Below are 26,281 nucleotides of genomic sequence, written 5' to 3'. Positions count from 1 at the left end.
AAGCTTGAGGATGCAGAGCTGGCCAGGTTTGGGTGAGGCTGCAGCTGCTACCTGGGAACTGCATTCAGTCCCCCATGGTCCTGAACTGCAATGTCTGTGGCTGCGCAGGGCCCCTGCCAGCTGGCCCCCACCTCCAGGGCCCTTGGCAGGCAGAGCGGAGGGTCCCGGCCTGGCATCTGAACAGTTCCTCCCCAGGCTCAACGGTCATGCTCGAGGCTGAGCCAGGGACCCTGGCAGCCAGCCCCTTCCCAGGCTCTGCCTGTGTGGCCGGTGGCCTAGTTAATGCTCAAACTGCATCCAGACGCAGACCTAAGAAACAAGCGCAAGGTGAGGTGATGTGGCATCAAAGCCCTCGGTGATTCCTCCCAGCTCATTTTAACTGGGTTGGGCAAAAGCAACAGGTTTGATGCCCCCAGAAATGACTGAAGGTGGAGGGCAGACGACAAAGCGACATTCCCACACTGGCAGGGTAACCTTTGCAGGAAAGCCCGTCATGTTGCCTGCCAGGTTGGTTTTTTAAATTATTACTTACTTTCTTTACTTGCTTGTAGGCTGCTGCACACTTAACTAATGCAATTAATAGTGATATTAATTGAATCTGCAATATAGCAAAATTGCAAGCACATGAGCTAATAGGTTACCTCTGAGGTCACCTCCAATTAACAAGGACTGGACAGAGCAAGATATAAGAGAAACTCTGAACTATTGGGCTGCACTCACAGGAAGTGGCTGACATTCACCCTTTTTTTTTTTTCTTTCTTTTTTGGTCTACAAAAAGAGCAGTATAAGACGGTCCCTCCTAATAGCTTTTCGTTCTGAGCAAGTCTCACTGGATGAGACTGCAGGGCATGATTTCCTCTCCCACAGAGTCAATGAGGACCAAGTGAAAGGAAGGATAAGACGAAGGTACAGAAAGCCAGGAGTTGCAACACAAGAGTGAGGGAGGCATGACATGTGTTCCCATTACCTTGATCACACTTGTGACTTTCTAGCTAGTTACAAAGAGAAGAGCCAAGCTGCCTACATCTGCAAGCCACTCAATGGGCCAGGATCTTAACCTGCATGGTGGGACCTCTTGCCAGCTGCACTTTCTTGTGTGTCTTCCTATCCAGGCACCTGCCATAAAAATCACATGGATTTTAGTGTAGCAGGAGTTTTTCAGACATGTGATGCCGGCCAAAACCCCAGCCTCTTGACTACAGTCACAAGCAGTGTTATTCAAACACATCTCAGGCATGGCCTATAGTGTGGGCTATATGGTCTGGGTCATTTAGTCACATTTTACTCAAAGATCGTTCTGTTTACCGATGGTCAAAAACATGTGTGCATCCAAACATCGGCCTATTTCTGTGGCACATTCTAAGGTAAAATTCCTATTAAAAATGTCAAAGGAGGGGCGCCTGGGTGGCTTAGTCGGTTAAGCGTCCGACTTTCGCTTAGGTCATGATCTCGCGGTTCGTGGGTTCGAGCCCCACATCGGGCTCTGTGCTGACTGCCAGCTCAGAGCCTGGAGCCTGTTTCAGTCTGTGATTCTCTCTCTCTCTGACCCTCCCCTGCTCACGCTGTCTCTCTCTCTCTCTCTCCTAGAAATAAAACATTTAAAAAAAATAAAAAAAAAATAAAAAAAAAAAATAAATAAAAATGTCAAAGGAGTTCCTGGGTGGCTCATTCGGTTCAGCATCTGACTTCGACTCAGGTCATGATCTCATGGTTCATGGGTTTGAGCCCCAAGTCAGGCTCTGTGCTGACAGCTCAGAGCCTGCAGCCTGCTTTGGATTCTGTGTCTCCCTCTCTCTCTGCCCCTCCCCTGCTCATGCTCATGCTCTGTCTCCTCTGTCTCTGTCTCTCAATAAACATTAAAACAAAAGATTAAAAAAATGTCAAAGTATGGGTGGCTTGGAGGTCATTTATGCACATGAGAACCCAATGCAGAAGGTTCGTCGTTCTTCTGGGAGAATGTTCCGGAAAGTGGCTCATCCTGGATAGAGTTTACCTTTCATACACTCTACTTTTCTATATGTCAACCTTTAGGGGTGATAGGTATGGGAAGGAAGGGTACCTCTGATGCTGTGGATGGGAAAGGGTGGCCTTCAGGGGTAAAGTGGCCCCCTGGCCCACAGCTAGTTCCATGGACGGGACCCGCAGCTGTGTTCACCTTGCTCTTAACCAGCAGGCATTTCCACCTATCACCTCCTCTCTCCAAAATATAGACCACTGAGGATAATTTAAATTTGCCCCAGTGACTCAAACTACCAGGCTGAACAGTATTGCTAATGGATAGACATATGTCGCTATAACTTTTCTCTAAATCCCAGACACCTCAAGCGGCTGCCTCCGTGTTCCTGTCTGTTGTACCTAAACAGCGTTGGTTACCCTCCTCCAGCCCCCACTCACAAATACCAGCCTGTCATTTCCCATTTTTCAACTGTGCTTTGCCTACTTCTAACTTTTCCTTTTAATAAAGACTTGAGGCTCCATTTTATTTTATTTTATTTTATTTTATTTTATTTTATTTTATTTTTTTTTACCCAATCACAATTTAATACTTTTCAAAAAGTTTAAATTTTTATAAATTGGACCTTATATGCATGACAAATGATAAATATGCATGATAAATGGCTTTGTAAGATTTTCAGTAAATCCCACAATTTAGTAATTCCACTTATAAAAGAGGAAATTATAGCTAAGAAACAAAATAAATTCCTAAAGGTCCACAGCTAATTAAATGAGTTTTGGATACAGAGCACACGCTTTCTTTTCTCAACTACTTGTTCTCAGGGAGTGATGCTGAACTTAACATTTCTCGACAGTTTCTAGGTATGACGCACCAGGATATATAAGTGGGAGGAAGTAAGACCCAACCTATGATACCCTTAGGCAGACAAATAGCCTACCATGACATTCAGAGTTTTCACTGCCTCCTCAGTAAAAATGAAAAAGTTTGAGAACACACCTTTGATTTGCAAATGTAGGGCAAATGGTTGGTAGAAGTGTGAACGTGTGAAATTCCTAAGGAGGTAAATTTGGCAAAATCTATTAAAATGACAAATACATAAACCTTGGAACCATGGATTGTAAATTTGAGCTTGTCAGGCCCCTGGCCTTCTGGGAAAGGAATCCTTTTCTGATCCTCCCTCCAGCTCTTTCTTACAAGCCTGCTCAGTATCTTCACCAGCTTCTCAGTAACTGGCTCGGTTCTCTCCTGAATATACTCGTCACCAGAGCCATAAACCTAGTAGTCATGACCTTGATTTGAGGCTCCATTTTAAACTGGAGCAGGACGAGAAAACTAATATCCCTTCATCCCTTCACTCACCTACTGAGCAGCTTTCTTGGGCCTGCGATCCTTCTAAGAGATGCAGCAGTAATAAAATGCAGAGCGTGAAAGTTTACAGCTAGACTTGAAGTTGTGGTAAAGGCGGGGAAGAGGCAGGCAAGTGAACAAGTAAATAAAAGAGAAAGAAATCTCTGTCACAAGAGCTACAAGCGTGGGAGCATAGTGGCATGGAGGAGGGGGTCAGGGAAGGCGACCTTTGGGGTAAGATGTAACAAAAATGAAGGAGCGCATCTCCTTCTTCTAGGAGAAAGCTGGAGGCAAAGAAAGGGACCGGAGGTGCTGTGCACCCAGAGCACAGGGAGAGTGCAGACAGGCCAGCAGGGCGGTATTCCCCAAGGCTAGTGCTCACCTAGAAAGGAGGTTAGGTTTCATTCTAGGTGCAGTAGGAGACCTTGACAGGGTTTTGGCCCAAAGACTGGATCTGGTTTGCTCCTTCCTTCCTCCAGTGCTTTTAAGGTCAGCCTGTTCTGATGCTGGATGGGCTGGAAACAGGGAGAGCATGACATGATACAGAAGGCCACGGTGGGTGGGGAGGGCAGAGAGAAGCCAGGTCAGCACACAGCCTCATGAGGAAACTGTAGGGGTGCTGAGCCCTATCGTGGATGGGAAGCAAGGTATCCTAAAGGGAATGGTATTTTATCTGGGATCAGAGGATGTAAATCATTTCACGGTGCAAAGGGGGTGTAGGGGAGGGAAGGGGTAGTATGTACCAGAGAGGGGAAACAGAACATAGGTACAGGCCTGGTTTTTGTTGCTGTTGTTGTTCCTCAATTTGTATTTTATTTAATTAATTAATTTATTTAAATAGTTTATTGTCAAGTTGGTTTCCGAGGCCTGGTTTTAAGAGGGCGCACGATGACCTCAAGAATAGAGGGACTTCAACATGGCTGGATCAGGAAAGAAAAAGGGAAGATGGGAGGAGGAGAGAGAGAAAGATAATGGAGAAGAAGGGTGGGGAAAATGCCGTAAAAGCAGAGACAAGAACACAGGGATAAACAGGCGGCTTATCATGGAAGACTCGATAAGGAGGGACCTAATAACACAATCATCCAAGTTGGGATGCTTCTTGCCAGTCAGACCTTGACAGTAGTTACATACAAATATCTACTATCTGGCACTTAATACTAAGGGAAGCATCCCCAACCGCCCCGTTTCCCCCACTCCCACCCCCGTGGTTATCAGTAGGAAGTCTGCCCTTATCCCAAGAACAACAGGGAGGCCATGAAGGAAGGTAAGCAGAGAAGGTGCAGAGCAGTTCTGCTGCATGGCCAGGCCCTTCTGCTTCCAGTGCAGAAGCAGGTGTGCTGTGGGGAGGACCTCAGGGAGGGAACTCTGTATGGAGGCCACTTCTGGGATGCAGGGGAAGACAGCAATGATGGGGGCTGGGACCAGGAGGCAGACATCTGGAGCAGAGGTGTGGGGGCGAGCAGAGACTTGGGGAGGAAGAATCAGTGTGGAGTTTGGAGACTCTGAGGAAGGGACCCAGTGGGGAGTTTGGAGGTTTATGTTTTGGGCATGTGGATAAAAGCAGAAGCCACACCTGGGATGGGGAATGCTGAAAGAGAGAAGTGTCTCCAGATAGTTCTGCTGGCCCTGCCCTCCCCACCCAACTGCTTTCCCTTCAATGTCGCCTACCATTCAAATTGGCTAAAACTGTGTAAGAGTCAACAGTGTCTGAGGGTTGAAGGGGTCCCATATAGGGTAAGTAGCTTTGTTCTCCCACTGTAGTCTAAGAAGCGAACAGATCTGTGTTCTTTGAGTAAATGAGGTGTACACATTTATGATAAGATATCTGAGTGTATCTGGGAAACTACCCCCTGGGGTCTCAGGGTTTGATCGTTTTTATTTATGCTACCCCAAAGACCCACAGAACTTGAAATATCAAGACAGGGCACCAGAGAAGAAGCCTCCAGAAGAGGGCTGTCTATGTGTTTAATGGGATTCTGAAATAAAACATGGGCAAGGCTACTGGGGCCCAAACAGCTGTCACCAGACAAAGCAAGGCATGGCCAGTGAAAGCATTGGGAATAGAGGACAGAGTTTATAAAAGGTGGTCTCCCTAGTGTTTCCTGGCTGGGGACTGGGGGAAATGTCAGGAGCACAACCACCAGCTCACTCCCAAGCAATCACAGGACACCATTTTACTTCAACAGTCAACTCCTTAACTGAGTCATGGAACCAAGAGCTGTGTGCAGAGCACACTCACATGTGCATACGCGTGCTCTCTCTCTCTCTCTCTCTCACACACACACACACACACACACACACACACACACACACACAGCCTGCAGCAGACCTGCCATTTGTAGCCACAGAGAAGTTCAAGATAAAGAACTCCATGAATTTCCACATGAGGAGAGAAAAATGATGAACAAACTTCTGGATTATACTGCTTTATACTTCAGGCAGACATGTGGTTCAGCTCTTTCTATCAGGGCGGACACCACAGCTGCATAAGGATAGCTTATCACACAGAAACTCCCAACACGTCGCATTCAATGGCATTCTTTTAAAACCTAAATCTGAATTGGGCTTTCTCTACACAGCAAGACTGTGGCAGAATGAAGTAGTGTTGAACCATGTGAGAAAGATAACCCTACCTGCTCAGGTAGTGAGGGTAGTAGAAGGATCGGGAACATAAGATGGGTACTGGTGATGGATTCTGCACACACTGATTGTGTGTACCTGTGCGAACCATTCACACTCTCTCTGCATCTCCTTCTACCATTTCTCTGCCCGTTCAGCTGACTATATGCATTTGATCCCATGGCTCCAGATGTGTATGTTGAGAATAACAAAGGTAATAACAATGAGAATCAAAAGAGAAGAATTTCTGAATTGTAAAATACTGTATTACTGATGTTATTATTTTTTATATCCACCACTATTTACAACATATATCCATGTTTTCTTGCCCTTAAGTTAAATAGTTCTCAGCTCACACAGAACCAAACAATAGAAATCAGTGACTTGCCAATCTATTCAAAGTAAAAATTCAGTCCAAGGTTCAGATTGACTCAACCCCTCATTTAACGTAAAAGTTAAATGAGAGGAGTAAAGGAATATGACACAGTCTACTCTAGCTCTCAACCACCAATTTCCATGTGGCCCTTTCTGAAAGATTTTAACCTGACGTAATATATGTTCTTTATTTAGTAACAGACTTCTTCTAGTCTTGTCCACAATCTAGACCAACAATCAGCCCATGGACCATATGAACCTGTGCCAATTTTTGTAAATAAAGTTTTATTGGAACACAGCCTTGCCCATCTGTTTATGTATTGCCTATGGCTGCTTTCATGCCACAATGTCAATGTCAAGTAGTTATAGCAGAGCCCATGTGGCCCACAAAGCCTAAAATATTTATTATCTGGCCCTTAACAAAAACATTTGCTGACCCCTGATCTAGACTGATATAGAACTCATAATCAGCACACTATACTGCAGTGGAGATTAACAAAAAAATTTTTGTACTAAATTAATGGTTTTAACTCAAACTATGTAGCAATAGTTTGGTTACTTTCAAACAAGTGAATTTTATCTAAATATATAAGAAAACATATAGGAGAGAATAATTGAGCATTACTTCTAGGATGTGTCTCCCATGGAAACAGGCCCTAGATCACCATTTTCATAAGTTTACAGAGCTACTACACAAGGAATTTGGAAAACTAGTAGCAATATTCTAATTCATGTAAACCTATAGGGTAATATGGATTTAAAATATGGCTATTATCTCTTGACCTTGATAAGCAGAAATCAGTCCATTTTCAAACAGAAAAATCTATCAAGAAATTAGCAAAAAAGGACATTCTCACAACCACAGGAAGATAATTGGACTCGTATTTACAGTCCTACAGAAATACTTTTTTGGTAAAACATCTGCACTAATTTCAGGAATAGAGAACTAATTATTAAAAAAATATTTTATTTATGAGTGCAAAAGGGGCTCAGCAAATACATTTGCTATTCAATGGGTATAAAGTTTTAGTCATGTAAGATGAATAAGTTCTAGAAATCTGCTCTAGAACATGATGCCTATTGTTAATCTAAGTGTACACGCTGTTACTCTTTCATAGTAATATGCATAAACATACCTCATTCTTATTTAAAACTTCATTGTGTGAAGTTATATTGGGTCTAGAAGAATTTCTTTACATTTAAGTTGTTCCCAACTTTTCTCTATGTAAGTTATTTTTAAAGTACTCATGACACAATTCACATTACCTTTTATTAGTTCTGAGTTGAATGAAAGTGGGTTGGTATTTGTTCCCTCTGCAAACATGGTCTCTCTTGGTGTGGGGGCAGCCACCACTCAGTGACATGCAGAGGGCTACTTTCTGCTTATAGCTCAAGACATATCTCTCACTCCCATATCACTGGCACATGCACTGGAGGGCCATAAAGCCATGGGGGCAAGATTTAAAATCTCGGGTGCCTCTTTCAACTGACTACAGGCTAGAAAACAACAGTACTGGGGAAAATTCAGTAATTCTGATGCCTACTTTTGTCAGTGCACAGAGGTTCAATGTCTCTTGATCCCACAGGAAAAGATCAAAACTGCCAAAGAAGATGAGAGTTACATGGGTTTCTAAGATGGGTTGATTTTGCAACAAATATTTGCACAAGAATCTTAAACAGAGCCATGAAATTCAGTGGATTTCAGAACATCTTCATTATAAAACCAGAGAAAGACCATACCACTCTCCTTCCTCCTTCCCCCCCCCGAGAGCCCACAGGAGGTTCATTTTTGGGTCTGATGAATGGTTCAGAAGGTCTGAAGTAGATTAGGATGAGAGCTTACTCATTTGAATTCTATATTTGAGCTCCAGGCTCATCCAATTTGTCATGGTTCCTTTCTCCTTAAAGAAAAAAAAAAGTCAGTAACCGGTACATAAAGCAACAAAGCAAAATTCTCTCCACAGTAAACAATACCTTTAAAAGACAAAAACAAAAGCTGAGAATCTGAAGATCACTTGTTCAGGGTAGATGTGTCATAGGCTATTTCAAGCAAAATCACAGGAAGTCTGTGAATTTAGTTTGACCAAGGCCAGCATTTTTACCCTAACCTCTCTTCTATTTCAAGACTCACTAGGATATTATCCTCTTTCAGAAAATTTTAAATGAACTTTATCAAATACTGTTTTGCTTAAAATCATCTAGCGCTGACTTTTCAAGATATCACCAGCATATTATGCTATAAAATCAGAGCTTGATATCACTGAACTAAAGGTACATGACATAATAATCCCTGATGTCACTATCCCGAAGCCCTTTCATTAGCTGGAAGTCACATTACAGTGGCCACCAAGGAAACAGTCACGGGATGAAAAGGTACGGGTAGGAAAGGATTTCAGTTGCTTGGCTGTCATGAGAACTTGTCAGGACACACACGGACATTCTGAGTGAAGGATGACGTGTTGCCAAGGATCTGGCCACTGCAGTCAGAATAACTGAGCACAGAGGATAGAAGGCCAGCAACACCATATGCACTGCCAGTTCCACACAGGTTTATACAGAAGGTTATAATCTCCCATCCCCATTTCACACACAATGTGAGAGAATGGCTTCCAAGTGCCACTCAAGGGATTTGGTCTAAACAAATGAGGACTGCCAATCTAGAATCCGGTAACTTCACCCACTATCTAATGCAAATTGTGCTAGTTATCTTAAAAGGGAATGAGCTTCACGCTTTTGTTTTTAATGTTTTGTGGATCTCCTACTGAAACAAATAGAAAATTTGATTTTCAGTGAGAATCCTCTCCCAGTGGCTCATCTATTCATTCATTCATTCACATATGTATGCATGCTTCCACTGAGCATGCAGCTCACAGGTACTGGCCTGGTTACCCCAGTCTTTTCCTTCTGGAACACTAAGCAGATCTGTCCAACAAAGGCCTGCCTTCTAGCTACAGTTACACAGGCCTGGACCAGGCTGCTGACTGGGCTGCTCCATGCTCTGCAGATGCAATTATGGATCCAGAATGGGCATCAGGCCTAACAGAATCCATCAGAGTCCACAGAAGACACAGGGGAGGCAGCCAGGGAGGCGGGTGTGACTCCTGACATCATGTTTAAGGTGCAATGGGTATATACGCTTTCCACCCCAGGACACTGCAGTTAGATGAACTGATGCAAATTCTCATTGTGCTTTATATGAATTTGATAGTCTTTATCACATGACACCGAGTCTTGAATGCACAACGGCCTAACATCAGTTTGATGGTAAAAATGGAAATTGGTTCAAATTCGCCAAAGGAGGACACCTTTATTTTAAAATATCCCAATATTTCAATGAAATAAATGCTTTGTCTTCTGATATTTTCTCCAAGTAAAAAAGCCCAGAAGATAAAAACATTGAAACCTCTTGCTACCAGAAAATCAGTCCTTTTTAAAAGATAAATAAAGCAACCTAACACAATGGATTCATGCTGATTTGATAAAGCCCCTTTTAAATATCTCCTCAGATACTGTAGGTTATTTTTAAATTAAGCTTTCATTTTAAGGTAATTATAGATCCACATGTTGTCAGAAATAACACAGAGAGATACCATATATCCTTTACCCAGTGTTCTCCAATTACACGTTGCAAAACTACAGAACATTACCACTGAGGCAGTCAGGTTACAGAATACTTATGCTACAACAAAGATCCCTCCAGCTGCCCTTTTATAAGCCTTCACCTCCCCCTGCTCCCACCTCTAACCTCTGGCCACTTCTACTCTCCATTTCTATACTTGGGTTGTTTTAAGAATGGTATACAAATGGAATCATGCAGGATATATTATTTGGGGATTGGCTTTTTTTTTTTTTTAACTCAAGATAATTCCCCAAAGATTCAAAGACTCATTCAAGGTACTGTGTATATTACTCGTTCTCATTCTCTCTCTCTCTCTCTCTCTCTCTCTCTCTCTCTCTCTCTCTCTCAATGCCAAATACTGTTCTGTGTTCTGTGGCATGGATATATTAGTTTGTTTAACCATTCACCTCCTGAAGGATATCTGGGTTGTTTCCAGTTTGGAGATATTAAGAAAAAAAGCTGCTATGATTTCTTGCACACAGGTTTTTGCATGAATATAAGTTTTCATTTGTCCAAGATAAATGCCCAAGAGTGTGATTGCTGGAACACAAAATAATTGCATGTATAGTTTTTATGAGAATCTGTCAAATGTTTTCCAGAATGGCTATGCCATTTTTTGTTTTAAATGTTTGTTTATTTGTTTTGAGAGAGAGACAGAGACAGAGAGAGAGGGAGACAGAGAACCCAAGCAGGCTCCCTGCTGTCAGTGCAGAGCCTGATGCAGGGCTCGAATTCAGAAACTGTAAGATAATGACCTGAGCGGTAATCAAGAGTCAGATGCTCACCCTACTGAGCCACCAACGTACCCTGAGAATGGCTATACTATTTTACATTACCATCAGCCCAGTTTTTCCACATCCTGACTTTTTGTGGTTTTTATTTTTTAATGTTTTTTGTGGTTGTTATTTTTTGTTTGTTTTTGAGAGAGAGAGAGAGAGACAGCGTGAGCAGGGGAGGGTCAGAGAGAGAGGGAGATACAGAATCCGAAGACAGACTCCAGGCTCTGAGCTGTCAGCACAGAGCTCGACGCGGGGCTAGAACCCATGAACTTTGAGATTATGACCTGAGCCAAAGTCGGATGCTTAACCAACTAAGCCACCCAGGTGCCCCCATTTTTTAATTTTTTAAATTAAAAAAATTTTTTTTTATCCTAGCCATTCTGATAGGTGTGTAGTGATGTCTCATTGGGGTTTTAATCTGCATTTCTCCAGCTAATTGTTTTGAATATATTTGCATGTACTTACTTGCCATCTGTCTACCCTCTTCAGTAAAATGTCTCTTCATGTCTTTTGACCATTTTCTAATCAGATTGTTTCTTCTTACTGTTGACTTTGAGTTATTTATATATTCTCTATATACTTGTTCTTTATTAGATATGTGGCTTGCAAATACAACTGGAAAGAAGATATTTACAAGCCACATTTATCCTTTCATCAGGGTCTTTCGCATAGCAAAAGGTTTTTTTTTTTCTTCTAATTTTAATGAGAGAGATCTATTTTACCAAACTTTTCTTTTATGGATTGTACTTTTGCTATCAAGAGGTTCTAAAGATTTTCTCCTATGTTTTTTAAACAGTGTCAAAATCGTTCACTTTACAGTTAAGTCTTTGATCTATTGTAGTTAAATTTTGTTAAAGCGGGGAGGTTTGGATCAAGGTTAAGTTTTTTTGTTTGTTTTCTATTTATACATTTTTTGTTTATGGATATTCAACTGCTCCAGCACTACTTATTGAAAAGGGTATTCTTTTGCCACTCAATTGTTTTTGCACCATTGTCAGAAATCAATTGTGCATATTTGTGTGGATATATTTCTGTGTTCTTTCTTCTATTCCACTGATCTATAGGCTTACTCCTTCATCAACACCACACTGTCATGATTGTTGTAACTATATAATAGGCCTCAATATAGGGTAAATTGATTCTTTCTACTTTTGTTCTTTTCATGAGGGTTTTACAATTTGAGGTCCTGTGCATATGTAAAATTTAAAATACCCTTGTCTATGTCTACAAAAACCTTTCTGGAATTGACAGCAATTGCATTCAACTTACAGATCAATTAGAAAAGACCTAACATTTTTACTATATTGAGTCTTTCTATTCATGAACATGGTAAGTCTTTCCATTATTTAATTAGACCTTCTTTGATTTCTTTCATGATCATTTTGTAATTTTCATCACACAGAACCTGTACATGTTTGTTTGTTTGTTTGCTTTTTAAAGTTTACTTCTTTGGAAGAATTGTAATTGGCATTGGTTTCTAAATTTCAGTTTCCATATGTTTATTGTTAGAATATAGGAATGGGATTGGTTTTTGGGTGTTGATCTTGTATATGTAACTTTGCCTAACTCATTTATTAGTTCAGGTTTTGTCTTTTTGGAAAAGTGTACGGAATTTTCTCCATATACAACCATGTCATATGAAAACAGGGAGTTTAATTTCTTCTTTTCAGAACTGTATCCTGTTTTGTTTTGTTTTTTTCTTTTCCTAGTTTTATTGTACTGGCTAGAACTTACAACCCTATGTTGAGAAAGATGGTGAGTGTAGACATGCTTACATGTTACCAACTGCAAGAGAAAAGGCTTTCAAACCTTTACTGCTAAGTCTGGTATGAGCTATAGGTTTTTATAGATGTTCTATCCAATTTGAGGAAGTTACCTCTGTTCCTATTTTGATGAGAGATTTTTGTTTTGTGTTGTTCTGTTTTTTAACCATGAATGTGTGTTGGATTTTATCAAAGGCTCTTTCTGAGTCAATTGCTACGATCATATGATTTTCCATCTTTAGCCTGCTTATATGGTGAATTACATTGATTAACACTGAGGTCAAGCCAGCCTTGAATATCTAGAATTAATTCTACTTGGTGGTGGTATATTATTCTATAGGTATAGATATATATAGTTGGATTTGATGTGCTAAAATGTTGAGGACTCTTGCTGTTAAGTTCATGAGGGTTATGGTAGATAGGTTTCTTTTTCTCATCATGGTGTCTCCCCTGGAAGGTAACTATAGGTTTCTTTTTCTGTACCATTTTTGTCTGGTTTACCAGAGAAATACTAGCCTCATAAAATTAGCTAGGGGGATTTCCCTCCTCTTCTATTTTCTGGAGGAGATTCTGTAAAATTCATAGTAATTCTTTAAAATGTTTAGTAGAGTTTTCCAGTGAAATGGTCTAGGACCTGAGATTTCTCTTTGGAACTTTTAAATTATGAATTAAATTTATTTAATAGTTTATAGGATTATTCAGATTATTTATTACATCTTGGTTGGATGTTAGTAGCTTTTAGTTTTAAGGATTTGGTTCATGTCTTCTAAGTTGTCAAAATCATGAGTGTAAAGTTGTTTGTAATATTCCCTTATTAACCTTTTAATGACTGCAGCTCTGTCGTGATATTCCCCATTTTATGCCTAATGTTGGTGATTTGTGACTTCCCTCCTTTTATTTATGTCAGTCTTTCTAGAGATTAATTTTTTTTCTTTTGAAGAACTGGATATTGGTGTCATTGATTTGTCTCTGTGGTTTTACTGTTTCAATTTAACTGGTTTTTGCTCTTTATTATTTCCTTCCTTCTGTTTGTTATGGGTTTAGTTTGGTCCCTTTTTCTAATTTCTAGTGGTATGAAGTTAGGTTATTAATTTGAGGCTTTCCTCTCTTTAATATAAGGATATAGTGCTATAACTTTCCATCTCATCCCTTGATTGCTTTGTGCCACATATTTTGATACATTGTCTTTTCATTTTCATTTGGTTTTATATTTTTTAAATTTCCTTCAAGACCTCTACTTGGCCCATGGATTATTTAGTAGTATACTTAATTTCTAAGTGTTTGGAGATTTTTCTGTCATCTTTCTGCTATTGATTTCTAGCTTGGTTCTATTACCAACAGAAACCATGCTCTATATGACTTCAACCCTGTTAAACTTACTAAGGCTTGTATTTTGACCCTGAATGTGTTTTCTTGGTGAACGTTCCATGAGTGCCTGAAAAGAATGTGTATTCTGCTGTTGTTGGATAGAGTGTTCTATAAATGTTATTTAGATCTTATCAGTTATTCAGTTCTTCTATATCCTTGCTGACTTTCTTTGCAGTAGTCTATTAGTTACTGACTGTGAAGTGTACAGGTCCCCAACTATAATTGTAGGTTTATCTATTTCTACTCTCAGTTCTATTAGTTTTTGCTTCATGTATTCTTAAACTCCGTAGTCTGGTCCAAACACATTTAGCATTGTTATGTCTTCCTGGTGGATTGGTTCTTTTATTATTATGTATGTTCTTCTTGGTGTCTACTAATAGTAATTTTCTTTGTTTTGAAGATGGCTCTATCTGATTTTGATAGAACCATTTCTTTTTTTTTTAATTAATATTCGCATGGTATATCTTTCCCCATCCTTTCAACACAGACATACTTTCAACATATCTATGTCGCTGTATTTCAAGCTTAATTCTAGTACTCTGCATATGATTAGACCTTTTGTTTTAATCCACTTGCCAATCTCTGTCTTTTAATCGGTGTGCTCAGACCATTTACATTTAAGATAATTAGTGATATGGCAGGGCTTAAGTCTGTCAATTCATCCTTTTTCTGGTGTGTCTTATTTTTTACATTCCTAGGAGTTGCTTTTTAAGTACATTTCCCTTTCTATCCAAAAGTAGAACATTCCTATGAAACTTGTCATAAGCTGAAATGGTGTAAAGAAAAAGAGAAATTACCAATAATTTATATGGAAAATTTTTTTGAGTGTTCCCAGACCCATAAACAATCTCTTAGGTTTTTCTGATACCTTAAGACACATCGCTAAGGGACGCACAGAATAAATGGAGATAAAGCACAGATGCTCACAGACACAGTTCAAAGTGCTGGAGGCTTCATGCTAAGCTGCAGTGTGATTCCTGGGGAAAAGAGCTTGGCAGGGCTGTTCTCACTGTTCAGGGTGCACCTGGCCTCTGTAATAACTCACAGCAAAACAAGTGCTGGGTGCTATTTTTGCTTTTTGTCTTTTTTCATAAAAGTGAAAATCCTCTTTGGATGTCTTTCAGTTAGCAAAAATGGGTGTCAATGTAGGTCTTTTATAAAAGCAAAATGGTGTAAAGTGAACCTTCAAAAAGTGGGGGATACATGTATACCTCTTTTCATTGTTTTCTTAATGGCTCTGGGTGCTGTAATATAAATATGTAATGTATCACCGTCTATTGGTATCAGCATTTATCACTTCCAGCAAGATGTAGAAATCTTATTTCTAATTAGGTCCTTTTACCCCCCATACTTTTAAAATAAAATTGGCTTAAGTGTTTCCTCAGGAACAGCAGCCTCTACATCACATGATGCTATAATTTCGGCTTCAATTATTAAATATGACTTAATATTATCTCTTGATAATTAGGATACTCTGTTATACTTATTCCTACTTTTACCCATTCCAATATTCTGTCCTTTTTGAAGATTCAAGCCTCGTTCTGTTATTTCCCTTCTATTAAGGTAACTTTTCTAGCCATTTTTTTCTGGGTAGGTTTGCTGGTATTTCATAGTTTTCTTTCACTTGAATATGTCTTCATTTCCCTTCATTCATAAAAGACATTTTCACTGAATACAGAATCCTGGATTGATCATTGTTTTTGTTGAATACTTAAAAGATGCCATGCCACTTCCTTCTGGCTTCCATGATTTCATATGAGAAGTCAGCTGTCATACAAATAGGTAATCTAAGCAATGTGCCCCTTTTCTTGTGGCTATCAAGTTATTTCTTTTCCCTTGGTCTAATTATATTTATGACGTGCCCTGCCATGGAGTGACTTGGGTTTATCCTATTTGGAATCTACTCAGCCTCTTGAATAGGTCTGTTTATGCCTTTCACTCATTCTAGGAGGTTTGCAGCCAAAGTATCTAGTGCTACTCTCCCTCTGCTCTCCTAGGACTGACGTGCTATGAATGTTGGCTCTTCTGTTATCACCCCACACGTGCTGAGGCACCCCTGAGACTCTGTTCATTTTCTTCCAGTTTATTTTCTCTCGGCTGTTCAAATTGGGTAATTTCTATTGATTGTCCTGAAGTTTACTGATTTTATCTTCTGTCATCTCCACTCTACTATTGAGCTGGTCCAGTGAGCTTTCTATTTTGGTGCCTGTATTTTTCAGTTCTATAATTTCCATTTGGTCCTGTTTAATAACTTCTCTTTCTTTGCTGAGATTTTGTATTTTTTTTCTCATTTGTTTCAAGAGAATTCCTAATTGCTTGTTGAAACAATTTTATAATTTCAACATCTGATTCATGTCAATATTGGCTTCTGTTGATGGTCTCTTCTCATTTGTGTTGTGATTTTCCTGGTTTGGGGAATGACAAGGGGTTTTCTATTGCTTTCTGGGAATTTTAGGTTTTTTATTACAAGAATCTGGATGCTATATCATCTTTTTCCTAGCAGCCAGTCTGTGTGTTGAGGTGTAGCCCAAGGGCCAAGTGGATGTGGGTGAGGTGGAAGGTCAGTTTCTCATCGAGCTCTGCTGAAATGGTGGAGAGTTGGTCTACCGTTGTTCCACTGGTGTTTGTCTGGAGTAGGAAAGGTATTGTCAAGGTTTTCTGTTGTGAGGCTACCTCTTTCCTAGTTGTTAGGCTAGAAGGAACAGGCTTTTCTTGGATTCTTTTATTATTATTATTATTTTTTTTTTTGGTCTCTACCTATTGTAGGTACAAAAGGGAGGCTCCTGGAGTGCTCCATGTACACATATGGTGGCAATCAACAAGGAAACCCAGGGAAATCAGCTCAAGCCTTTACGTCCAGGAAGCTCATCTTCCTTTTTCACCTTACAGAGCCTTCCTATACTTCGTAACCCTGGGTTACATCCAGGGTTTTTTAGTTGTAAGGGGAGAATCTGATTGGAATGTGGCTATTCCACATTGGCAGAATCAGATGTCTAGGTAAATTTTCATATTCAACACAGTTCCAACCTTTAATATCCATACATTTCCAAAGGCAATTTTAAATAAATGATTAGCCTGATTTCTCTAACATTTTTTTTTTCTTTCATAAGACTTCATATATCCAGATATCATACTGCTCCTTATTTGGGAAGCAATCTGAAGGGAGGCCTTGACCATTTTAGGCATCTTTTCTAAAATTTTTTTTCATTTTATTTATTTTAGAGAAGGGGGAGCAGAGGGAAAGAGAAAGAATCTTGAGCAGGCTCCGAACAGCATGGAGCCCGATGCAGGCTCGATCCCACTACTCTGGGATCATGACCTGAGCCGAAAACAAGAGCTGGACATTCAACCGACTGAGCCACTCAGGCGCCTCGAGCATCTTTTCTATTTAATGTTGCAGGCACCATCACTGGACACCTACCTGAGGCTCTGAAGGATATTTCAATGCTATAATATTGGGAATAGGGTAGAATATAGACCCAGGCAATGGTCAACAAGGAGAATGTCCCTAGGAAAATTTGGCTGTAGGTTTAAGTCATTCCTTCCCTACAAAATGACCATGAACAAACATTCCCTAGATATGCCTGCTCTTTGAGCTAAATGTACTTCTTCCACCCTCCAAACATAAAGCTTATTACAGTTTTTCGTGCCCCTCAAATTGAAGCCTGGGTATTAATTCTGGTAAAATTTTTTGTTCTTACTCTGTGTTCTAGCTGGAATGAATCTCTCCTAATCCTCTGTTGTTCACTCCCTCAGAAATCTCCAACCAAATGCTTCTATCACCTGCACCTGAGATGGTACCAATGCCACTCACTGCCCACTTAAGCCAGGAGGGGTCTCCCCAGCACAGGCCCAGTGCCTCAGAGAAACCTATCCTGGCAGTGCTCTGAGCCACACCATGGGAATCTGCTTTCCAGGAGAGGGGCAGCCCTTCATGGCAGACACAACAAAACATCATGAGTAATGGCAGCTGTGCATCCCAGGAGGTGTGATATTGTTGCAGCCACAGCTACACCTTTGACCTAAATTGTCACCTGTCCCTGCAGAGGGTGCTATGGAAGTAGCTATAGTGGTTTGTCCTCATAAATATAAAGATGGCTAAGGAGGAAAAGGATTTATTTTATAGAAATCTATTCTGGGCAGTTTCCTAGAATGCCTCAATGGGAAGAGAAACTTTCACCCCTTTCCTAAGTCCTCCTTTAACATGTCTTTCATTTATTCCAATGCTCAGAGCACTGAACATACAGCAGTGAGCAGACATCAGTCCTGTCCTCATAAAGCTTCCCTTCTAACCTGGGAGGCAAGTTACCCCCATGGATGCCCCAGTGATTATTTAATCAACTGTAGTAAGAGCAACAACAGATTTAACAAGTGGTTCAATTTTCTTTGAAATCTCAGCAAAAGCTATATTCTTTCAATGGTATCTGAACTCAATGTAATTTTTTTATTGCCATGATTTTATTTGTGCCTTTTCATAAATGTTCTATGTATTGGGGTTCCAAGGCCCCCAAGAAAAGGCAATGTATTTAATGAGTTCCTAAAAATTAGAACAGATTACTGTCAGCGACCACTGTGAGGGAGACGAGGCGGCGCCATGACCCCTGCTGCACCTGCCCAGCTGCAGACCTACCTCCTTGTTTGTCCTGTCAGCTTGCACCAGCGTCCCATTCAGGCAAGGTTCCACGTAGTGAAGCTCCTCATTATACTGCAAAGAGATGAAATAGCCAAGAGAACACAATTAATCATTTGAGTGGTACCAAATGATTTAAGGATACATGTCAACAAACAAAAAAGCAACATAACTAGAGGCTCAATTCATTCATAAAGGTGACTTTCTCAATCGGTGCCCCTATATAAAACTGAGCTTAGGTGCCGAATATTCTTTTCTTGTTTGAGGGAGAAAGTTCTAGAGCATGTGCTGATATATGGCAGTGTTCAGGGTGTATGCAGTTAACTGACAGTCCTTCAGGAGTGGCTCCAAACACTGGGGCTCTGTGGTCAAGGCTGACAGTGCATGATCCAGGTGGGATCTAAGGAGCACCCCGGGCTAGGGTGGATATCACTTCAGCTCCCATCTTTGGTTTTATGGAGCTAAAGGACCCAGGTGTGGGTCACACATGAGTGGCAACAGAATGGAGGAGGAGAGGGCCTTGGTATTCCCAGGTCACTCTGGGAAGCTCTGTGGGTATTGGTCAGAGCACTGTTCATGAGCAGTGAGACCACCTTCCACACAGGCCAAGGCTAACCTTCCCATTACTTTTTGTCCCAGAATATGGCCATTTGTTTTTGTCCAAACTCACAACCAGGGAATGGAAATTTGAGTGCTCTTATCTTCACTTCGTTCATCAAGCATGATTCTCTGCCCTGTGGTTAGGCTGGGTCCTTCTAAAACACAAATCAGATCGTGTTGCATCCTCCCAACCCCATTCACACTTTCCACTGCTCTGAAAATCAGCCTTCCCAGGGTGTGGTAGGGCTCTGGACACTTGGCTCTGCTGACCTTTCTAACTTCATTCATTCATTAGTCCTCCCTAGAAACTTGGCACTGGCCAGACCTAAATTCCTTCCTGTCCTCTGAGATAGCCCATCTTCTCTTCCCATGCAGAGCTCTCTGCCTAGAGCCTTGCTCTGGCATCTCCCAGCTGACTCCCATTCATCCTCTGGATAAACTCATTTCTGCCTCCTCTGGGAAGCAGCCTGTGGTGTAGGTGAGGCTCCTCTCCCACAAACTCACAAATCCTAACAGTCTGGTGCCTGGATCCCTCACCACAGGTGGGGTTACACTGTCAGGGTCCATATCCAGTTCCTCAGTACACCCCCCAGTGACAACCACAGGGGTGGACCCACACATGGTATCTGTGGTCACCACAGTAGGTGCCCAAGAACAATGTGTTCAAATGAGTGTCATCACATTTCCACTTCAGTAACCAAAAACCCAGCCCAGAGCTCCAGAGGAAGGGAACCAGAACCACCTGTCAAAGGCCCAGCTCTCAAGTGAAGTCTGGCTGAGGGGTTTGGACTTTACATGTATGGACAGTGAGGACCATGGAGGGCTATGCACAGGGAAGTGAGGGAAATAAAAAGATGACCTTGGGCCCACTGCCCTGGACATGCCACAGGGCCAGACTGAAGAGGACTGGACGTACAGTTGCTACAACAGTGACCGAGATCATCCTGTTTCAGTGCCGAGGTGCTTGCTAAGCGCAAGCAGAAGCAGTGATAATACTGATAGGAGCAATTCACTGTTACTGACCCCTCACTTCATCCCGGCATAGGCTACATTCATGACACACCTCAACCTCATGTGGTAAGCCCTTCCAATCACTCTCCCTTTACAGATGGGGAAACCGGGGCACAGCTAGGATGGCCAACTTGCCCAAAGTCCCTGGGGAGTATACAAGGGGTGGAGTCCTAATTCAAACCCAAGTAGTCTGACCTCACAGCCACTCACTTAAGGACCTCAAAGCCACTAATTTATCTTTTCTGGCCCCCAAGCCTCTGTGTTTTCTATCAGTCTGACTTTTGCTCCCTCTTTCATCTTGGTTCTTAGTCACAGGAAAGCATTTGAAAAATTATCACTCAATGGTCGTAGAGCTTAGATCTCCTCTGAGAAGGCATGGAGGGAAAAAAAAACACATTTATGCAATTCTGAAATTAGCCATAGACAAACGGGAGCATGACTTTCATTCAACAAATGGATCATCTAAGGATCCAGGAAGCAATTCACAGTCCAACCTGAAGAAGAGCTTCTCTAATGTTCTCACTCCATATGGAGTAATGGGGGCAGCTGCTGAAAAAAGTAGCCATTGCCCTGTCCTCTGCCTTCCTTGCTAAGTTAGTTGAGGGTGACAAGATGCCCATTCCTAAAGCCTGAAGCATAGCCAGTCTTAGCCAATCACAGCTATCCCACGCCCCTCTGCTGAATGCATGCTTTCCCAGCCTGTCTTAAAGCTAGAGGTGGTCCCGTGATTCATTCCCAGCCAACAAAACATAAGGGGTCATTTTCTGGGCAGTTTCAATGAGTTTTCCTTCCTGCCATTATAGGAAAACTCTCCTCTACCCAATGTCTTCCTTCTTACCTTCCTTCCCACTTGGGATGCCATTGTGGGGTTGCAGCAGCCATTTTGCAACAATAAGGTGACAAGATTAAGAATGGAGAGCAAAGCTTAGAAAGATGGAGCCAGTGTGGGTCCTTGATGACACTGCTGAAGCGTCAAACCAAACCTGCAGCAGCCCTGCTCCACGCCTCTTCCATGAGATTATGAGACGCCTATATGCTCAGGTGTCCTGTACCTTGTAGTCCCAAGCTTCCTAGGGGCATTTTCCGGGTAAAATTTAAACTTCCTCTACATTCTGCCTATACACATCATCCACATTGATTCCCAGGGTTGTATACTCTGAGGTGAGAGTCAGGACACTTGGGTCTACATCCTGTCTCTGCCATGTGCTCCCTGTGTGGCCTCAGGAAAGTCACTGAACCTCGGGTCCCAGATTCGTATGCATAAGAAGGTGCTAATTCATCTTCTGTCTACCCTCCAGGGATTCCTGTGAGGATCCAATGAGGCAACGGACCTGAAACAGCTTGGCTGGTGTAAAGGCTCATACACGTGGGGGACTGCAGAACTGCAGAGGGGGCTTGAAAGTAAAGAAGACCAAGATGTTCTTGCCCTCATCAGGGAGGAACGTGTGCAGTAATCAAAACCATGCTCGCCATCACTGTGTGAGCCGTGGCCACAGCAGAAGAATCTGGTCTTCTGAACCCCCGCCAGCTTGTTAGTGGCATCATCCAAGCTTGCAGTTGACTAATTTCCCTTGACTGCATCAGGATAAAGCTATGCTGAGCAATCTGGTCTGTATCACCAAAGGGAGCTGGGCTCAGCCGTCCATGTGAGGCAACGGTGCACACCAGGCAGCTGTGCCAAGGGGGCCCATCGGCTGTGCATGCTCACTACGCTCACCACACTACCCACTGCTTCTCCCTAGGGGAACACCAAGGACGCCCTGTATGTGAAAATGCTTCCACACTCCCAGTAGCTCTCCATTTGGAAACCTTCCAGTTTCTGCAGTTCAATAGATGTTCCCTAGATTTCTACTTTGTGAAACAATGATGTGGGATGGCCAAATCAATTCACAACTGAAGATCTGGTCACCTCCAGCCCTAAGATCCAATGGCCTGATAAACAGCTCTCCTTCATCCCTACTTAAACAATCAGGTATCACCAATCTAAAAAAGAAAAGGATGCAGTGCACACCATCATCACTGACCAGGTAGAATTCTCTTCCACCATGTGCTTTTGCACCCTCCCACTGCTAGGAATGAACCCTAGAGAGGCACTCAAGTTCACCAACTACACAATAAGAAGACAGACAAAGAATTTTCACTCCTTAAAGAGCTAGGACTGCCACATGGTCACTGTCTGTTTCCTTCTTTCCTTCTCCCCCCTCGTCTGATTCACACAAGCATAGAGAAGTGGAGCTAAAGCAACAGAGGCAGACAGGCCTGAGTTCAAATCCTGGCTCTGCCATACACCAGCTGGGTGACCTTGGCCAAGGCTTCTCAGCTCTCCCAGTCTCAGTGTTTGTATCGGGGAAATGGGAATTGTAACTGAATTTCCCCTATGAACTTACTATGAGGATCTAATGAGGTAACTGGGTGAAGAGTCAACACAGAACTCAGCATATAAGAAAGACGAGGAGGGCATCTGGATGCACATGCACAAGGAAGAAAGAAAATGTACACCTGAGTGTCATGTGTGCTACCTAGAGAGAAAGACCAACAAATGTGGCCTCCACCTGGAGCTAACATTTGCTGAGTAGGAAGGGGGTGATGAGGACAGGGGTCATGTGCTCCAACATCCCCTGGAGAGCGTGGACGATGCATTTGTTGGATACGATTACTGCAGCAATAGGCCCATGTGACTGTCTAAATAGCCAAGACAGACACCACCACGGTGCATGGCTGCACACCATCCTGCTCCGTGTCACACTCTGAACCCTCTCAGTGACTGGGGTCTCTGGTAGACATGAACTCAAGACAGTGCAGCCAGCTTACTGCCAAAGTCCCTACCAGGAAGGCATCTGCCACTGAGCCCTTTGCTCCTTTGTTTGCTCACTGAATAGGAACTAACCTGCTAGGTGCCAGGGACATAAAACACTGGCTTAATTTGCACATGAACATCATTGTGGAGTTCTCATGAACCACTTTTTCCTACGTTTATCCATGAAAGAATATACTCATTACATCCAAAGGCAATGGTTGTCTCTCTTTTTCATGATAAAAAGTGTTTATCTATGATGCTGCCATGGTCCATCCAAAAAACAAAACCAGGCTTGAAGTAAACCCATGGTCTTCTTCAGGGGGTTAGACTACCACCCGCTCTTCTTTCCTCTCGGGAAGTGCCCCTCCCCTTCTCCCACACCAACCACACAACTGTGGGCTCTGAAAGTGAGGACATGTCACCATCTGCCTTTTCCTTCCTTCTGCACAATCCCTGTAAGCATTCCCTGCCTCTACCATTTTAAAGAGACAGCAAATTCCTCAATGGGAAATTTAATGCTGATCTGAAATAGGAAAGGCAAGGTTTTGGCTTCATTAAACGAATGGCCAGAATGTGCTGGAGAAGGAACTAAAACAAAGAATTTTGCTCACCAAGGCTCACACAAGTTTTGGCACTGCTCTAGGATCGTGTCACATGTTGGTTTACGTAAATCGAAGCCTAGAGCCCAAGAGTGAAAACCAGCTGACTCTGGGCTCTGGATGATACTGAGAACTCAACCTTCCTTCATGCCAGAAGCTGGGCTTAAGGATGAAAGCAATGGAGCTTCCAGGCCTAACAGAAGAAGACCATCAACTGCCTAAAAAAGAGGATGAGGGGAGACCTAATTAAGAAGAAAACACTTCAGGGGAATGTCTCTATACATCACCCTGCAGCTGACCCTCCATGTCCTCTGCTGCCTCCAGAGGGAGTTCCAATTCTTCGTGTGGCTTGGGTCTTGCCTGTCTCTCTCAATCTAGCCCCATTCTTTTTATCATCAACTCCCCCAAGCCCCACCCCAGCCACCAACTCCACCTCCCACATTCAGCTCCCCCTCTCCAATGTGTCCAGAAAATAAGCTCCTTTCAGGTGATCCCACCAGACCCAGCCCTTCAGGTCCCTACTTCCTGAGAGTGAGAGAGGAGTGACTAGCTCCTTCAAATAGCTACTTCCTCCTCACCTATGCACTCTCTTCACCTGCCCCACCTCCTGCAGGAACTCCCCCCCCCGATCCCCCCCCCCCCCCCCCCCTCCTCACCTATGCACTCTCTTCACCTGCCCCACCTCCTGCAGGAACTCCCCCCCCCCCCCCCCCCCCCCCCCCCCCCCCCCCCCCCCCCCCCCGCCACCTTACTGTTCCCTGAGTCATCATTTTTTTCTAAGATGCCATCACTGTCCCGGCTTGCCCAGCTCTGGGCTCTCCTAGCTCCCCTCACTGCCCCCTCAAAGACGGCACTGCCCCGACTCTGCCCTGAACACCTGCTTCCTGGATGCCTCCATACCCAGCAGTCATACACACCGAACCTCAAGGTCCACAGGGAAGGACAAACTGCCTTCTTTAGTTGCAAAGGCTGCCTTAGTACTTAATACTTAACTCTTAGCACTCAGTAGAATTTATTGAAAGAATAAATAATCAGAACAAAGAGATGAAAAGCAAAGATATAGAGAAGATTATGGAGAGAAAAGAAGAGGCACAAACCTAGGGGGTTAAAAATTGACACAGAACAACAACAACAACAACAACAAAAAACAAACAAAAAAGAGAACATCTCTTTCAAAAAATAAAAAGTAAACGAAGTAAGTGGGTACATTTTAGGGAATCCTAAGTTATACACACGCGCGCACACGTGTACACACACACACACACACACACACACACACACACACACCCCGAACCATAGAATTACAAGGCTGGCATGCTCATGCAATGCAAGAAGCTGATGTAGAATTGCTGGAACTTCATTAAATATTTATATGGTTTTATTGGGTGCACTTTTGATTAAATAACCTTTTGAATGAAAATGTGTAGCATTTGTGTAATGAAGCAGATGAACCCACAATATTTTCACCAGTGCAGGCATCCCAGGGATCCTCTGCATTAGAAGGAATTCTTGTGTAATTTGAAACACAACTGGACATAATTAGTAGTACAGAACAAATGAGCACTGAAAGAAAATACCATCCTCATACTCTTAATACGGAATCGATTACTTTAAAGAGCAAACCCATAGCAGACAAAGCACTGGAAGAACGGTTCTAAAGAAAATTCTGCTAATTAAAACCAGGGCACCAGAAAGTTCTGGGTTGAACTAACAAATGGTGCTCTTCTTTATTCAACTTGGCACAAACACAGGCTGCAGAAAGAATTTAAATTGATTTAACAATATCAGTCCAGTTAATACTATGTTCATTTAATGCATGGCTTAGGCTTCTGTAAAATCATTTTTCAAATTTCAGCATCGGACAGAATTAGCACCCCCATTTTTATGATAATATTGTTAATTTAATGCATGGCTTGTAGTTAGACTTCAAAGCAAATCAGAAAAATATGCCTTTTCTCTTGTCAGTGACATCTCTCTTCATGCACCAGTGGTTTGACCTTAAATTTTAACTTTGGCTGCACAAAATCATTCTCCTGTTTCTCCTATTCTCTTATAATTCAACCATTTAGTTCATCAGTCTTAGATTTTGCAATACCCTGCCTGTGAAAGCTGAAAATAGTTTCCAACATTGTTGTTTCAGGTTTATTCTCTGGAAAGGCCTGAATTGGAAGCTTTTCAGTATAATCTATAAGATGCACTTAGCCAATGAGCTTAATACAAACATGCACACATGCAAACATGACTGAAATGGCCAAGGAAAGGCTTTCCCACTATTTACATCTCTTCCCTCCTTCCCCTATTAGGGCACTAAAAACCAAGTGGCAAAGATGAAATAGATCTGCATAAATAAACACCTGGGATGCACAAGGGGTTCCAACACTGAAAAACAAGAATGTGTTCTTTACTTTCTCTCTGCAACTCTGAAATGTCTCCTCAAACATCTACCCAACCAGCAGGAGAAAGTGGACAGCGTAATGAAGGGTGAAATGATCACGTCCTCTCCTGTAAATGGAATTCAGCCGGCAAGAACAGGGCACTCAAACAGATCTGCAGGGCATTCTGGATGGAGTTTCAAACCTCCCATTGTCCTGCACTTTCAAGAGCCTGCAGCAGGGTCTCCCTCTAGGTGGAGGCAAGTAACCATTTTATTCTTTTATTTTTTTTAATTTTTTTAGTTTTATTTATTTTTGAGAGAGAGAGAGAGAGAGAGAGAGAGAGAGAGAGAGAGACAGCGTGAGCAGGGGAGGGTCAGAGAGAGAGGGAGACACAGAATTTGAAGACAGGCCCCAGGCTCTGAGCTAGCTGTCAACACAGAGC

At 42.3% G+C, this 26,281-nt stretch overlaps 1 protein-coding gene across 1 annotated transcript in view; it reads right to left on the bottom strand.

Annotated features, from left to right (window-relative positions):
* Window positions 1-26,281, bottom strand: part of CACNA2D3 (calcium voltage-gated channel auxiliary subunit alpha2delta 3) — a gene marked incomplete at its 5' end in the record, with an annotated part of 605,771 nt that overhangs the window by 432,421 nt on the left and 147,069 nt on the right. Inside the window, one exon of the mRNA XM_039221819.1 lies at window positions 18,458-18,532. Within this exon, the coding sequence (XP_039077750.1) occupies window positions 18,458-18,532 (75 nt within the window). The remainder of the gene's footprint in view (window positions 1-18,457; window positions 18,533-26,281) is intronic.

This window comes from Hyaena hyaena, unplaced genomic scaffold (assembly GCF_003009895.1).
Source record: "Hyaena hyaena isolate Hyena2069 unplaced genomic scaffold, ASM300989v1 scaffold_1022, whole genome shotgun sequence".
NCBI classification, from domain to species: domain Eukaryota; kingdom Metazoa; phylum Chordata; class Mammalia; order Carnivora; family Hyaenidae; genus Hyaena; species Hyaena hyaena.
This window is presented reverse-complemented; position numbering and strand designations above follow the sequence as displayed.